Source organism: Malus domestica, chromosome 10, assembly GCF_042453785.1.
Source record: "Malus domestica chromosome 10, GDT2T_hap1".
In the NCBI taxonomy this organism is placed as follows: Eukaryota; Viridiplantae; Streptophyta; class Magnoliopsida; order Rosales; family Rosaceae; genus Malus; species Malus domestica.
In genome coordinates, this window is record NC_091670.1 from 22,861,067 (window position 1) to 22,876,552 (window position 15,486).

General features: G+C 38.0%; 3 protein-coding genes across 7 annotated transcripts; 2 read left to right on the forward strand and 1 right to left on the reverse strand.

Annotated features, from left to right (window-relative positions):
• The first annotated feature begins 1,271 nt into the window (after positions 1 to 1,271).
• Positions 1,272 to 6,728, forward strand: LOC103444907 (V-type proton ATPase subunit B2). 2 transcript variants are annotated; one of them, XM_008383872.4, is made up of 15 exons: positions 1,272 to 1,541; positions 2,235 to 2,299; positions 2,560 to 2,615; positions 2,725 to 2,823; positions 3,045 to 3,104; positions 3,231 to 3,342; positions 3,430 to 3,644; positions 4,162 to 4,290; positions 4,410 to 4,547; positions 4,755 to 4,905; positions 4,997 to 5,079; positions 5,551 to 5,598; positions 5,698 to 5,751; positions 5,845 to 5,928; positions 6,030 to 6,728. In XM_008383872.4, exons 2-15 carry the CDS (start codon positions 2,242 to 2,244, stop codon positions 6,213 to 6,215), a joined length of 1,473 nt encoding a protein of 490 aa, XP_008382094.2. In that variant the 5' UTR covers positions 1,272 to 1,541; positions 2,235 to 2,241; the 3' UTR covers positions 6,216 to 6,728. The 2 variants fall into 2 exon arrangements, with proteins under 2 accessions (XP_008382094.2, XP_008382093.2); XM_008383871.4 differs by having other exon boundaries at positions 1,393 to 1,545.
• Positions 6,729 to 7,111: 383 nt separating this feature from the next.
• LOC103444909 (probable hexosyltransferase MUCI70) lies at positions 7,112 to 11,367 on the reverse strand. 2 transcript variants are annotated; one of them, XM_008383873.4, is made up of 8 exons: positions 11,057 to 11,367; positions 10,395 to 10,501; positions 10,060 to 10,236; positions 9,358 to 9,435; positions 9,070 to 9,269; positions 8,344 to 8,759; positions 8,072 to 8,256; positions 7,112 to 7,894 (listed from the first exon to the last, which is right to left on the reverse strand). In XM_008383873.4, the coding sequence occupies exons 2-8, from the start codon at positions 10,474 to 10,476 to the stop codon at positions 7,476 to 7,478; spliced, it is 1,557 nt and encodes a 518-aa protein (XP_008382095.1). In that variant the 5' UTR covers positions 10,477 to 10,501; positions 11,057 to 11,367; the 3' UTR covers positions 7,112 to 7,475. The 2 variants fall into 2 exon arrangements, with proteins under 2 accessions (XP_008382095.1, XP_017190628.1); XM_017335139.3 differs by lacking the exon at positions 10,395 to 10,501 and having other exon boundaries at positions 11,057 to 11,216.
• Positions 11,368 to 12,417: 1,050 nt separating this feature from the next.
• LOC103444906 (uncharacterized) lies at positions 12,418 to 15,158 on the forward strand. Of its 3 annotated transcripts, none has more exons than XM_070806055.1 (5): positions 12,418 to 12,577; positions 12,856 to 13,552; positions 13,647 to 13,829; positions 14,276 to 14,359; positions 14,514 to 15,158. In XM_070806055.1, the coding sequence occupies exons 2-4, from the start codon at positions 12,881 to 12,883 to the stop codon at positions 14,294 to 14,296; spliced, it is 876 nt and encodes a 291-aa protein (XP_070662156.1). In that variant the 5' UTR covers positions 12,418 to 12,577; positions 12,856 to 12,880; the 3' UTR covers positions 14,297 to 14,359; positions 14,514 to 15,158. The 3 variants fall into 3 exon arrangements, with proteins under 3 accessions (XP_070662156.1, XP_008382090.1, XP_008382091.1); XM_008383868.4 differs by having other exon boundaries at positions 14,814 to 15,158; XM_008383869.4 differs by having other exon boundaries at positions 12,872 to 13,552; positions 14,814 to 15,158.
• Positions 15,159 to 15,486: the final 328 nt, after the last annotated feature.

Below are 15,486 nucleotides of genomic sequence, written 5' to 3' on the forward strand. Positions count from 1 at the left end.
TCTTCAAAAATCTCCTTTGTGTTACTCCTCTAAAATTTCCCATTTTATGGCTTCTCTCCCTCATTTTGTAGATGAAAGGTTCTTCTCTAGGTTTTAAAGGAATCTCCCTTTGTGGGTTAGTCTTCCCCTCCTTTCTCCCTAGCCCTCATATTATTCTCATTTTGGTGTAAGATAGATGCACTATTGAGACCTACGGTTTGCTTCTTCCCGAGATGTAGCTTTTCCAGGGCGGCCTTCCACAATCGCTACTTCTGGTAGCACGCTTCATGGCTTTCGCGCATTGGTTGTTTGTGCAGGATAGGAAAGGAAAGTCAACATTAAATGTCTGCCTTGTTGGACTTAACATGCATTTAATGCAAGAATCTAGTTTTGTCCTAACTACGGGAGTTGGCTTGATAGGGAAATGGGTAAACTAGGCTAATTCTTTCTCAATGATGCTTGTGTGAGATACAAAGGTGTTTCTTGGATCTCTGGGCTCCCAAGCAACCCAAAGTCTTCCATGACCCCTATTCCACATAAGCCCGATAATTTTCCATAACTATCCACACCGCAATCCACTTGACAAGCCCCGAATATATGACTTGGTCTTAGCATGGCAGTTATTAGCATGAGGAAGCATGCCGTGATGAATAGGTATAAGCATGGTGTGACTATCTGGCTTAATCACCGTAGCATGGCATGTTTGTAAATATATTCCTCATCGATTTCATGCCTTGGCATGTATTTGGGCTTGAATGTAGGCGTTGTAAGACTTAGTTGGATTGGTGTGTGACATTTTTTGGCCCCAACACTTGGAAACTCTCCCTAGTCTCCCACTTCCTCCCGATCCTTTTCTTCTTCTTTATTCCTTGCTATGCTACTTTGAGAAAATTCAATTCGGAGCATGACCTCAAAGCTCGTTCCAATCTGAAACTGAAATTTCGGCGTTGAAAGACTGAAACTTCTTAAGACGAGGGTGATGAGCCAGGCAAGATGTTTCCTGCGATGATTCCAAGAAAGCCCCGGCGCGGGCGATGGTCAAAGATTACGTGCATGAGTTACTCGATTGAACGTTTACTTCGATAAGAGAGCATAACCCAAAAATTGCTACTGACATCAGCATTGCGTCACATGGCTAGGCAATGGTTACTTGCCTGGCTGAAGAATTGGCCTCCACCAAACCGCAATGGATTGCAAGGGCTGGATGTGCTTTTGGGGAAGGGGAGGGGAATAAATCCACTATCCCATAGATGATTTATAGAGAGGTGGAAATGCTCTTATAAAAAGTTGAAGTGTAAAATAAAAATTTTGAAATGTCAATAACAATTTTATAAAAAAAACAATTATTAATTGCAACGTGGTGTTTATGAAGATATTAATTTATCTATTGTCATTCGTAATTAATTTTCATAATCATTCCTGTGTCACTGATTTTCTATTTTTTTTTTGTTTAGTCAATCAGATATTTAGATCTCACTCTTTTTTATTCGTCTTCCTCTTCGCCCTTTCTGCTCCTTTCTCTCTCTTGCTTCCGCTTGGCTCCGCGCGCTACAGATCGAAAAGTAGGTATGCTTTCAGATCCCCACGCAATTCTCAGCCGCTTGATCGCAGTTTCCTTGATTCAATTTGATTGTAACCATCTGATCGTCGACTGCAGAGGGCGCGAACTTCACGTGATTGAAGTCCGCGTCCATCGAATTGTTGTTGCAGATCCAAATTTGGTTAATTTTAACCAAGTATTGGAATCAGCAATTGGATTTGTTTTTTTTCTTATTATCTTTAGTTTTGATTTGTTTGAATCAACTTTGAGACTTGTTTGGTTTCCGAGAAAATTGAAGGCAATGAAGAAGAGCGGAATGTCAAAGATCATAGTTTTCGTTGTTAACTAAACTGTGTTAAGTATTTAGACAAGTTGAATTAATGCAATTCAGTGATTTATTCTGTTTTTCTGATTTTTTTTTCCTATTGTTACATTTATTTTCCCAGTGGCCATACAGAAAGTAAAAGACTTTGAAAAGTATGATTTTTGGACAATTTATGTTCTCATTAATCTGTGTGCCACTTGATGATAATTAAGCACAATTGTATTGCGATGATCTAAATCTTCACTCATTTGATTGGATTAATTGGAAATTTAGCCTCAAGAAGTGGTATTAGTTGTCATCTTACAGAGTGGTTTCAGAATTTGTAGTTGATTTGGATGACTTCTACTGGTTTTTGTCTGTAATTTTGATAATTTTTCTTTTTTCATGAAGCTTGCAAATGGCTGTTTCACAAAACAATCACGACATGGACGAGGGAAACCTAGAGGTTGGAATGGGTAAGTTTTGGACTGGTTTATTTCATATTTTTGTGGTGAAAGGTGAAGTAAATTGGTGAGGTAATAGCTATAGTGGGCATGCAGTTTTGTGTCAAAACTCATTAGTCGTAATGGAATCAGTATGAGAATCAATATGAGTCGATATCAAACTCCTCAAATATGTCCTGCTAGAAAAGTGTTAGCATTGCAATGATTGTTTGATGGAGTGTTACATTAATGGTGTCATGTTTGACATTTTTCCCTTTACATTGACATTGCAGAGTACAGAACTGTGTCTGGTGTGGCCGGACCTCTGGTTATCCTTGAAAAAGTTAAGGTAGGTTATCTGCTCTCTTTTGTCATTTAAAATGTTGTTAAGCTTTCTCAATGAGGATTCTTATCCTCTTCAGAACCCAAAACTAATATATTCTCTTAAACTGCCCCAGGGACCTAAGTTTCAGGAGATTGTTAATATTCGTTTGGGAGATGGAACAACTAGACGCGGTCAAGTCCTGGAAGTTGATGGAGAGAAAGCTATTGTTCAGGTGACTGCTGTGTAGCATTGTTTGTTGGTTTCTTGTGGTTTTGCTGTGTACTTGCATAGGTGCATAATTTTGAGAATTTGTAGTTTTGGGGCTTTGTGTGCATCTTCTGGGACAGCAGTTGTTATGATTGTCTTAACCTTTCTAAATAATAGCGTCATTAGGTTTTCTGGAATGTGCTTATTATTTTTACCATGTACATAATCGATTTATTTGCTGCCCAGGTTTTCGAAGGAACATCTGGAATTGACAACAAGTACACTACTGTGCAATTTACAGGAGAGGTATTAAACCTTTTAATTATATTCTTCATTCGTTGTATTCCAGAATCAAGAATAACATATATTTTCTGACATGAACACAAAGAACCAGTTATGCTGTTTTAACTCTTCCCCTTTCATATTTGTCAGGTTTTGAAAACTCCAGTCTCACTGGACATGCTTGGGCGAATCTTTAATGGCTCTGGGAAGCCCATTGATAATGGCCCCCCTATCTTGCCTGAGGCTTACCTAGACATATCTGGTGCGTTATTTGTTTCAATGATAATAAGTTCTGCTCCATGTTTCATTGCATTAACATGTGTGTCAATCTATTGTATGCCATTTCCAGGGAGTTCTATTAATCCTAGTGAGAGAACATATCCTGAAGAAATGATTCAGACTGGAATTTCTACAATTGATGTCATGAACTCCATTGCTAGAGGACAAAAAATCCCACTTTTCTCTGCTGCTGGTCTTCCTCATAATGAAATAGCTGCTCAGATATGTCGCCAGGCTGGTTTGGTCAAGCGGTTGGAGAAATCTGAAAGTCTTCTTGATGCTGGGGTACACTTTATACTAAATATTTGTTAGCCTGCAGAGCTCACATATATCTACTATTTTCATGTCTGACAGTCTTCAACGCATGTGCAACATTATTTTGCAAATTGCCAAAATGTTATGGCAAAATATCTTTGATTTCAAAATGAAATTCATTTACATTTAGTCATTTGATAAGATAGTAATCTTGATGATGCTAGCACATTGGAATTCCTAGTTAAATGAGTAAGTACTAGAGAAGAGCCTGCTCAGCTTGCTCGAAATAGTTTGAGTCCTTCACTGGGAATTTTGATTTGGGCTTCTTTGTGTTTTTAGGTTTCGTATTTTCATAGAAATTTGTAAAAAGTAATTGCAAACAAAACAAACCAACAGTGAGAAAATAAGTAAGAGTAATAGGTTCCTTTTGCATTTGAAGTTAATGATTATTTGTACATGGATAGGTGCTTGATTTGTCATGTATTAGTATTGTCTTCTTGATATACCTCTAGCATTCAGGTGACTAACCTACATTGTGAAATTACAGGACATAGAAGACGACAACTTTGCCATTGTGTTTGCAGCTATGGGAGTAAATATGGAGACTGCGCAGTTCTTTAAACGGGATTTTGAGGAAAATGGCTCAATGGAGAGAGTGACCCTCTTTCTGAATCTGGTATATTTTGAAGTGAACATATGGAGCATTTCATAAATGTTTTGTGGATTTATTCCTTTTCAAATATCTTGTGAGATTTCTATTTACCCTAAATGTGTTTTTTACCATTTTTTCTACAGGCAAATGACCCTACAATTGAACGTATTATTACTCCTCGTATTGCTCTTACTACTGCAGAATATTTGGCGTATGAATGTGGGAAGCACGTTCTTGTCATTCTCACAGATATGAGTTCTTATGCTGATGCTCTTCGTGAGGTAACGTGAAAATGTTTCTAATTATGAATTCACAAATTACATGCCTCAATTTCATCTTCTTTCTTATTGTGATTGTTTGCAGATATATAAGATGTGCAGAAACTTAATAGGACTTCAATGTTATATGAACTTGAAAAACATTGTTGCTTTGTTATACTACTTTTCAGCATAATTTCCATAACAAAAACTACTGTATTGCTACTGCAGGTATCCGCTGCCCGAGAGGAAGTGCCTGGAAGGCGTGGATACCCCGGGTACATGTATACTGATCTGGCACAAATCTATGAGCGTGCTGGACGAATTGAAGGGCGAAAAGGCTCTATTACACAAATTCCAATTCTAACTATGCCAAATGATGGTAATGCTTGTTGTCACACATTGATGGTCTCACATATCATGCATCCAAGTGATATTCCTTAACACAATCTTCGATTTCTTTATCTGGCCAGATATTACCCACCCCACTCCTGATCTTACGGGATATATTACCGAGGGACAGATATACATTGACAGGCAGCTCCACAACAGACAGGTAACTAAACTTCTATCATGTGTCATTGGATTATTCAGTGTTATGATCTTAGGATGGGTCTGTTACAGTATTAACTTAATAAACAAGAAGGTCTTGAGTATCTGCTTATGGCCATGGTAACATAGACACTACCATGTCCATGCATTCAGCATGCAAAACACAATACAACATGCGGCATGGTTTAATTTAAGGGAAGTTACCATGGTTTTAATCGTTTGTCTTTGCCTTTCCATGGCCTTTGGACTTCTTTCATCAAGCTTTAATTTGATGAAATTGTTGGTTGTGGTTGCTGTATCAATCCATTAATAAAAAAGACACCGATTTAACTTGATGCTTCATCAAGGTAGTTAATAATGCGTTTAGAAAGTTGGATCTCTATGTTTAGACAACGTGCAAAGAAGTGGTAACGATCAGATGTGTGGAGTTTATAAATGAATTGAAAGTAACCATTAAGTTCTTTAACCTGTGCAGATATACCCACCAATCAATGTCCTCCCATCACTGTCTCGTCTGATGAAGGTAATATGATACTTTGAGTTCAACTCTAAAGATTGAGAGGGGGTTTTCATCCTACTACATTCATGGGGGTTTAAGTAAAATTGTTGGCTATAATTGCAGAGTGCTATTGGTGAAGGGATGACTCGCCGGGATCATTCTGATGTATCAAATCAGGTTTGTTTGGGATTCCATTGTAGTATCATTTTTTAATCTGTCTTCACATAACGTCATCTAATGTTTCCCACTTGTGCATTGTTTAACTTTCAGTTATATGCAAATTATGCTATTGGGAAGGATGTCCAGGCAATGAAAGCTGTGGTTGGAGAAGAAGCACTTTCTTCGGAGGACCTGGTCTCTTACCTTTCCTTTTTCTTATTAAGAGTGCTTCTGTTTATTAACAATCAGCCTAATGGAAGAAATTGATGTGATTTTTTCATTTGAATGAAACACAGCTATACCTGGAGTTTTTGGACAAATTTGAGAAGAAGTTTGTGTCCCAAGGAGCTTATGACACCCGTAACATCTTCCAGTCCCTTGATTTGGCATGGACATTGCTGCGGATCTTCCCTCGTGAGCTTCTCCACCGTATACCTGCAAAGACCCTTGACCTGTTCTACAGCAGAGACACCGCTAATTGATGGAGTTCATAGATCCTTGTTTGTCGAAGTTCTTCAGCCTATTTAGCCATCAATGAGCTCTGCAATTCGTTTATTGATTCTCTGCCTGCCTAGGTTGCATCTCTTCTTTACCGGCATACATAATAAAGGTTGCGGTCTGTTCGAGTCCCTAAAAGTTCTCGACTAGTCCAGAATTCTTTCAATGAGGACGTTTGGAGATCTTGTAGGGCTTTGTATTTTCGCTTCTCATTTGTTAGCTTGTCACCCGGTTGTGGTTTGATTATGCTTCTTCTCTCCCGAAGCGAAAGTTTCAGGAACGGTCGGGGCCATCTAGGATCTAAAGACCCCCTTACACTTGCAGGAGTATATATTTGTGTTGTTTCAAGACCGTTATTTATTTTGTAATCTGTCATTTTAGGCTTTCTATTTAATATATTCTTCAGACTTTATGGTCTGTCTTGTGTATTTTGACATGCGAACATGCTCAAGTTTGGTTCAATTATATCTGAAATAAAATGAGAGTTCTTGTATTCATTGCACCTTTGTTAAGATCCTACCAAATCAATACAAGGTTGTTGGTCTTCTTCCCCATTACAACAAAGTTCTGTCGCAGATGTGAGTTAGGCTAGTTGGCAGGCGTGTGTGTGTGTATGACTCCTTGAACCCAAGTTCATAACCCCGTAAATTAGAGTTACGATGTTATTGCCTTGCTGAGAGAAAAAGAAAATTCTAGCAAAAGTGCTTGTAAGCAGAAGCCGTTACGCAGAGCAGTTATAACAGTACTACAAAAGACGAGAACCTGGGTAGTATGGAAGTTACATATTCTCCACTGGTGCAAGACTAATGCCTTCCAAGACAAGAAAACAAAGGGAACAAGGCAAAATTTGGTAGATGCTCAGATACGAACTCACGTCAGATGCACCATAACGAATCAATCTTGCATTTTTTTATATTTCTCATACAAAATAAAACAATATAAATATACTCCTCTAATCTGTTTTCTCCTTCCGTTTCTACCATCGGAACTTAAAAAATGGTATCAAATGAGTACACACTATACTTCCGGTATGAGTCTTAGTGGTACCGAAAAGGTTGCTGCACATTTCCCTGTTAATCATCTCTATAACGTTCCAAAAATTTAGAAGACCGACGCATCTATTCTTCTTCCACTTCCTCTGCTTTCTGTATACTGTTCGAGTCTCTTCTGGGATGACAGAAAAAATAGAACCAGGAAGAGCTCCTAAAAATAAGTTCACAAGACCAAATGGATCCATTGACCCCTCAGCCAGCTTTTGATGTTCTTGCTACCGGGGGTAGGACCACTGAATCAAGATTTGCAGGGTAAGGAGTCCACAAGCCTAAGCCTCCCCTACTCTCTACCAAACCATTTTTCGCACTGGCTTGGTCCCAATCTTTACCCTTATTTGAAATAGATCCATTCCCCTTGAGCTGATTCCAACTTGTTACCCACTCTATACGAGAAGAATGCTCCCTTATGTGTGGATGCAACACAAACAGGGAATTGTACTCACAATTCGGAAACATAAAGAACTTAAACAACCCCCCTAACCGGTACACAATATAACCAAAACTCAGTTGGTCTCTTGGTGTGAAGAGGTGGACCTCATTGAACCACAAGCAGCTAAATAAATTACTCATCGCAGTATGTTCCCGTACGATAATGGCACCCTCTGGTACATCTGCATACAATAGTTTCCATCAATACTTTTAACAAATAGTGTTGTACCAATATATATGTAGATAATATTAGGCATTAACTTTGTTGGCAATGTGCCTGTAACTTGAAGCGGAGGAGAAACAAATAAACAGAACTAACAAATTACACAACTCAAAAAATCTACGGTGTTCCTTCTTACCACTAACGGTTTTCTTGGTTGGATCCCATGCCTCCAAACCCTCATAACGATAAATTTTCATGTGTAGATCGATAAGAGGTCGAGCATATCGCTTCCTCCGCTTGTTTGCATCAGCCTCCTCGTATATACTGCGGTGGTGCTTGTGCTGAGAAATGGCAAATGTATGCTTCCCACGCCATAAATATCTGCACATCAAATTTAGTTTCCTCGATTATAGCTATATGTGCACAAACAAATATGTAGAATGAGAAAGATAAAAGTCGATTTATTACCTTTCTAAAATTTGCAATGGATCAACCATGAGCTCCATTTTACCATCGATCCAAATGCTGTACTGGGTGTTAGGGAACATGCGGTGGGTTAATATCTTGGGGACCTTCCCGTTCCTTCTTGGCTCATCGTAAGGCGGATGCTTCAACAAAACAAGACGCCAGATACCAACCCATTTTCCCCCATCATTATCCTCTCTGACTGTCACATTTCCCTTGATAAATTCAAGAGATGTTTCATCGACCGCCATGAGAAAGCAGAAGAGCTTCTTAGAACGAGGACTTAAATTTGAAGGTTGATGGGGTACATCATAACCATCAAAAATGCCTGATGCAACCACAAACCTACATTTTTTGGCATAGTTGATGTCTGCAGGAGCCATTTCAGCACCACCGTTTCGAATAAAACCACAGTGCAACTGCAGGATATAAACATTAACCAACTCACAATGGAGAATGGAAAAAGTAACACCCCTTAAACAGACAGAAAAAGAACATTTCTATACATGGGAAAGGGAAACACAACATTAAGTGGACAATTTTCTCCATATCCACCACCATTATTTTCAATTATTTTAACATACTCTAAACATGTTGTAAACCATAGTTTATTTATAAGAAGGTGCTAGGGAAGTCGGGCCCCATTACTCCTTTACTTCTGATACGAAAACAAATAATTAAAGAACATGCTTTGACTGAAGTTAACAGAGTATTGATGTTTGCCCTTACCTTCATGTCAGATTTTAGTCTAAAACTCTCCTCTCTCTGAGCCCAATTTTGATGTCCTCCGAATAGTGGGGATGACAGAGTTCCGTCAGGCAAAATCTCATCATCTAAAACGTATGTTAAGTTTTTGACAATTTCATCAGGAGTTCTTCCTTTTGGAATTTTTATCTTATCAGGATCACTGACAACAGGAATCGGACAGCCTATTTGAGATGAAAACAAAACAACATTATTACATAAAACTAAATAAGTTATCGATAATTCAATGAAAATATATTTTAGTGTTCTTACGGTGTTGCGATTGTCCTTTTGGTACAAACCCAAGGGAGTCTAACATGGAGAAGACCTTGCTCTCTTTGTTACACATAGCTGCAATTCAAGTGGATCAAACTACTAAGAACATGTATCTGTTTACCTCAAATTAAATAACAGACACCCTATTTACCAAGCATGCGCTAACAATATTATAAAATTGTATTTAGCACCTATTGCAAGTTGTACTAATAAATATTGACAATATTTCCTTACTACATTGGGAACTATTTGATACTCACAAGTTGACAACTACAACCCCTCATACTGCAGGAAAGTTTAAACCAACAATAATGATACTTTCAGCATTTGTTCGTGTATTTCAAGCCAGACCTTTACAGGCTTACTAAAATATGTTATCCCTGACTCACATAATTAAGTTTTAATTAAAAAAATTATAATAAAAATGTTTTATCACCTATTGTAGGCAAAGAATACCTAAAATCCACTGTTCAGTATCGATAAGATGTATATGAATACCAAAAACAGTAAATTTAAACACAGGACTTTTCATTTTTTGGAACAAGATGCACCAATCAACTAACCTACTTCAAAAATGGGGCATCAGGGCTGAGCCAAACGGCAACGAAAAACATATAAGGCTCTGTATTTATAAAGCATGAACTCAACCAAAGAACCCAAGGAACTTCATGCATAGTTCCATAAGAAAAATTACGATACCTGAGAAGAAAGAGATAGAAGACTGGCAGGACCAAACATGAAATAATGACGCGAGGAGAATTAGTAGCATCCACAAAATGCCACCTACAAGAACCAATCGAATAAAGCCCTTCTTCCAAACAATCTTCATGGGATAATCCTGTGTCACCCTTCCCAGAGGGAATCCCTCTTCAACATCTGCACCACCAAACAACTTATTCACATTTTTCGTGCTAAACAAAATATCTATTTCATCGATACGAAAATCAATGCTACACCAAAAACCCACATCATTATCTAGCCTCAATATCTAACATGATACAATTCACAATGGGGCGACGGTAGGCTTTGTTTACCTTTACTATGTTGGTTTAAATTACTCCTTTCGCCTCTACGATGTGTGCGAAAAGAAATAGACCGCGGACTCTCTTTATCCATAATCAACCACTACAACTTCTCATAACTGCAGCACAATGCATACATTACTACGTTTTATATCCAAAGTAAGAACCACAATCAAACACTATCCCAATATTGACAAGCATTTATATTATACTTCCCAGAAACCCTCAAAACACGAATTAAGATTAACAAACATATTGCAAATAAATTGGTGAACACAAATCGAATCCAAGCGAATTCCAGATCTGGGTTACTCACGAAATTTGTCTGATATCTAAACCCTAAAATAATAGTGATCAACGTCGACATCCATATCTAAACCCTAAAATAACAGTATTCTGTTAGGGTAAGAAAAGACAGCAATCAGTAAATATGTCTAATAATTCATAAAAATAAAAAATAAATTAGAAAAATTTACACCAACGGAATTGGGGTTTTTGCACTAAACCCTAATATATTATATATAAGGAGCTAGAAGAACAGTTTCCAGCAGAAGGCAATTGGATCAAAAATCGAGGTCAAACAAGTAAAATCGAAGGCATGAAAAACCACAGAAAATGAACAGAAAGATTTCAGAAGCAGCAATTTCTTTCAAACACTTAGTTTAGAAGTTTACCTTTACCGAACGCGTTTCGAATTGGAAATCGGAGCGCTCTCCTCCGACCTCTTCCTTCAATGGTTGAAATCCCCAATTTTACTTTCAGCTAGAAAATCCAAACCCTAATTTGCCTTTTTCCTCTCAGTTCAATTGTGCGCGTGTCGTGACTCGTGAGTGCGTAATGAACGTGTAAGTTCTTACTTTTAATCTGAGCCGCCCATCAAGAGTGTATCTGTGTAAGGCGTGACGGAATGAACTTGAGCCATGAATTATGTAATGAACCGGATCGATTTGGGATTTTGATCCGTCCGGTTCTTGGCTTTGCCACTAGAAAGTTGAAAATTGACAGGTTATATGATGTCTTTATTAGAGAGATGCAATATATAATTTTCATCTTTCGGTGGATATGAATAATTTATATTTCCGATTGTCAAGCTTTTTTGCCCAAAAAAAAAAGCTGATATTGCTTTGAACCAGAAAATTTAAGTTTATTAAGGAATTTAAGATATTTTAAGATATTTTGCATCTTCTAATATATTCTTCGAATATAAAATATTTTCTTTTCTCGTATCTAACATGTCTCAATTCTCAACCCTTCTTACGAACTTTATAATCTCACATCCTCACCTACACTTTCAATAATCGTTTTCTCTTTGAATTTATTGATGGATTCGTTGATGGATTTGCATACAACGATGGAGTTTGAGGCTTGAATTGAAGCGATGATGAGACATACTCAAACCAAATAAAAATGATGGGACTAAACTAAACTTAACCGAGAATGACTATTTTATTAAGTTTGGTTTTTCACTTTGGGGTGAAATTGTGTAGAGCATCCAAGTATCATTAGTATGGAATTCTCACCCAAAAAAAAAAAAAAAAGCTCTCTCCCTCTTTCTTTACTTTCACGTTCTCTCTCACTCTCTTCCTCTCTACTTCAATTTTAACAACCAAAGGACAATTTTCACACTTTGTATGTGAGCATATACTATTTTAGATTAGCCAAACAAGAAAATTCACAAATTGTTAAAAAAAAATGTTATTTCTATTTCTGTAAATTCCTTAATAAACTTAAATTTTCTGGTTCAAAGCAATATCAGCTTTTTTTTTTGGGCAAAAAAGCTTGACAATCAGAAATATAAATTATTCATATCCACCGAAAGATGAAAATTATATATTGCATCTCTCTAATAAAGACATCATATAACCCGTCAATTTTCAACTTTCTAGTGGCAAAGCCAAGAACCGGACGGATCAAAATCCCAAATCGATCCGGTTCATTACATAATTCATGGCTCAAGTTCATTCCGTCACGCCTTACACAGATACACTCTTGATGGGCGGCTCAGATTAAAAGTAAGAACTTACACGTTCATTACGCGCTCACGAGTCTCGACACGCGCACAATTGAACTGAGAGGAAAAAGGCAAATTAGGGTTTGGATTTTCTAGCTGAAAGTAAAATTGGGGATTTCAACCATTGAAGGAAGAGGTCGGAGGAGAGCGCTCCGATTTCCAATTCGAAACGCGTTCGGTAAAGGTAAACTTCTAAACTAAGTGTTTGAAAGAAATTGCTGCTTCTGAAATCTTTCTGTTCATTTTCTGTGGTTTTTCATGCCTTCGATTTTACTTGTTTGACCTCGATTTTTGATCCAATTGCCTTCTGCTGGAAACTGTTCTTCTAGCTCCTTATATATAATATATTAGGGTTTAGTGCAAAAACCCCAATTCCGTTGGTGTAAATTTTTCTAATTTATTTTTTATTTTTATAAATTATCAGACATATTTACTGATTGCTGTCTTTTCTTACCCTAACAGAATACTGTGATTTTAGGGTTTAGATATGGATGTCGACGTTGATCACTATAAGGTTCTTGGTTTACCTTCCGGCGAGGAAGGCTCCAAGCTTACAGAGAATGATATTAAAAAGGCATATCGAGCGAAGGCTTTGGTGTTGCACCCCGACAAGAGGCCCGATGATCCTGATGCCCCGGCCAACTTCCAGAGTCTCATGTCATCCTATGAGATACTCAAGGATGAGAAGGCCAGGAAACTGTTTGATGATTTACTCAGAGTTAAGAGAGACCAGCAGCGCCGCCATTTGGAACGCGATTCCAAGCGACAGAGGATGGTCTCTGATCTTGAAGCAAGAGAACGATCTGCCTTTGCTCCGGATGCGGCTGCCAGAGATAGAGCAGAGGAGGAGAGAATCGCTAGGAAGCTTAAAGAAGAGATTGAGAGAATACGCAAGGAGCATGCAAAGAAAGGGGCGGCAACTGATTCTGCTCCCAAGAGAGAGACTGGTGGAGTTGGCAACGGAAATGTGAGTGGTGCAAAGATGGGGTTGGATGAGGAGAAGATGCTTAAAGTTTCGTGGGAAAATGTTGGTGAAGGCTATACGGCAGAGAGGTTGAGAGGTTTGTTCTCGGTGTTCGGCGAGGTTGAAGATATTGTCATCAGGGGCAAGAAGAAGAGAGGTTCGGCTCTTGTTGTGATGGCGACTAAAGATGCAGCTGTGAGAATGCTACGATTTTTTTATTTGCCCTTTTTAATTTGAACATTTATTTTCTTAATGTGCTAGTTACTTATGATGGGTTTACTATTTGTAGGTTGCTGCAACGGGAACTGTGTTAGGTGATCTTTCTAATCCATTGCTGGTTATACCTCTTAAACCAGTTTCAGTGACTGATGCTCCACCAGTTCAGAGGCCTGAGGAACCTGATCGACTTAACCATTTGGTTGGGACTGGATATCAATCGTTCGAAGATTCTGTTTTGCAGAAACTCAAAAAGGTTTGACTCGGGTCAACTTTTCTTTATACCTAATCTAAAGATTGCTATTATCATGATGAGACTTGATAAAATGTCACTTGCCATGTTAATGTGACATTAAGACCGTGCATCCAAAAGCTTGGATATAACCTCTTTTCTTTACTTTTCGAAAAGAAAAGTCACCTCTCTTATCTTTTGATTGTACTGTCGCTGCTGTTGTATTTTTGTTATTAGATGTTTTTGTTATACAATTTTGCATCTTATCAATTTGAAGCAGAATATATGTGAATTAACTGGATCATTCACGGGCTATTATACTGCATGTAGTTGTAGTGTTAAAAGGACAATTAAGTAGCAGATGCTCACTTCTCTGACAGCGGTTTTATATTTGATTTATTATTTTTAAATCGTGACCTGCACTTTCTATTACATCAGTTCTGAGTCTTTGTCTCGTTTCTCTGATGTAGGCTGGGCAGAAGCAAAAATAGTATTCATAAGCATGGAAGTGTGATGATCCCAAAAGCACTACAAGGTTCATGATCTCGCAAATGGTAACAACCACCTATAATTTCCATTAACTCATATATCTTCCAGTTCGAGCCCGGTTTCTATTTTCGTTACTTTATTTTCTGAAAATAGATTATGCTTTCCAAATACATTTTTTAAGGTGCATGACAAGCAATTTCTAATCATATATATATATAGGAGCAATATGCTTTTGCCTACGGATCCACGTACCACATGGCAAGGGAAAGCTTATCTTTCCCTCTATGATTGGAGCAAAGGTTGCTCAAGGCATTTGAAACTTATATATATATATATAGGAGCAATATGCTTTTGCCTACGGATCCACGTACCACATGGCAAGGGAAAGCTTATCATTCCCCCTATTATTGGAGCAAAGGTTGCTCAAGGCATTTGAAACCGGTTGTTTGGGCCTGCATTTCTCTTAACCAAAATCTATTTGTGAAAACTTACAAATAGGGAACTCTTACATGCCTGCAGGCTAATATACTATAATTATTGGATTTGCGGGGAAGTCGTGGGGAGTCCTCAAGTCTCAAGATTGTGCAAGAGAAGTGTATTAACTGGTGTGCTGCTGTTGTAATAAATCGCATGAGTTACTGAGAGCTCGGGACTAGCGTTGAAGTTTGTGCTTGTATACTAACATTCTACTTCCTCAAGGTTAGGACAGAATTATATGTCGCCATTGTGAATTGGGTGGGGGGTTAATTATCGGAGATATGCCTTTCGATTCACTTCAACAGAGTTTGAGGTTTCATGTTGTGCCATTTCACAAATCGTTGTACACTTTGTACTGTATCAATTCATGGTTCACTTTGGTTTCCATTTGTTTCACTGTTTTTCGTTTCTATTCAACACTATGAGATTTGCATTCAGAACCTCCTCAAATAACGTGAAGATTAAGTGTCGTTAGACCAAATGATTTGCAATCGTACTTTTCACTGCCAATCCTCCGCTACTGTATATTCCTTGTTCGTTAAGCAGAGTTGAATGTTTTATATTTTGTGGGAAAAGTCATTGCCTAATACGATTACATTTATTTCCTGATGATTGAAGGACAGGTGTGTGAGAGTTGGTGGTGCTTGGCATGTAACCATGTAGATTCAACTCTCCTTAGGTTTAACACCTCCACCAAAACATTGGAACTTCATTC

What these genes read in the sequence shown, in the direction of transcription:
- LOC103444907 (XM_008383872.4), top strand. Translation starts at nt 2,242, where the DNA reads ATGGCTGTTTCACAAAACAATCACGACATGGACGAGGGAAACCTAGAG. An exon ending in AAACCTAGAGGTTGGAATGG is followed by an intron (nt 2,300 to 2,559) that starts GTAAGTTTTGGA and finishes TTGACATTGCAG; the next exon opens with AGTACAGAACTGTGTCTGGT. An exon ending in GGCAGCTCCACAACAGACAG is followed by an intron (nt 5,080 to 5,550) that starts GTAACTAAACTT and finishes TAACCTGTGCAG; the next exon opens with ATATACCCACCAATCAATGT.
- LOC103444909 (XM_008383873.4), bottom strand. Translation starts at nt 10,476, where the DNA reads ATGGATAAAGAGAGTCCGCGGTCTATTTCTTTTCGCACACATCGTAGA. An exon ending in TTTAAACCAACATAGTAAAG is followed by an intron (nt 10,237 to 10,394) that starts GTAAACAAAGCC and finishes TTGGTGGTGCAG; the next exon opens with ATGTTGAAGAGGGATTCCCT. An exon ending in TTCTATCTCTTTCTTCTCAG is followed by an intron (nt 9,436 to 10,059) that starts GTATCGTAATTT and finishes CTTGAATTGCAG; the next exon opens with CTATGTGTAACAAAGAGAGC.
- LOC103444906 (XM_070806055.1), top strand. Translation starts at nt 12,881, where the DNA reads ATGGATGTCGACGTTGATCACTATAAGGTTCTTGGTTTACCTTCCGGC. An exon ending in TGGCGACTAAAGATGCAGCT is followed by an intron (nt 13,553 to 13,646) that starts GTGAGAATGCTA and finishes TACTATTTGTAG; the next exon opens with GTTGCTGCAACGGGAACTGT. An exon ending in TTTTGCAGAAACTCAAAAAG is followed by an intron (nt 13,830 to 14,275) that starts GTTTGACTCGGG and finishes TCTCTGATGTAG; the next exon opens with GCTGGGCAGAAGCAAAAATA.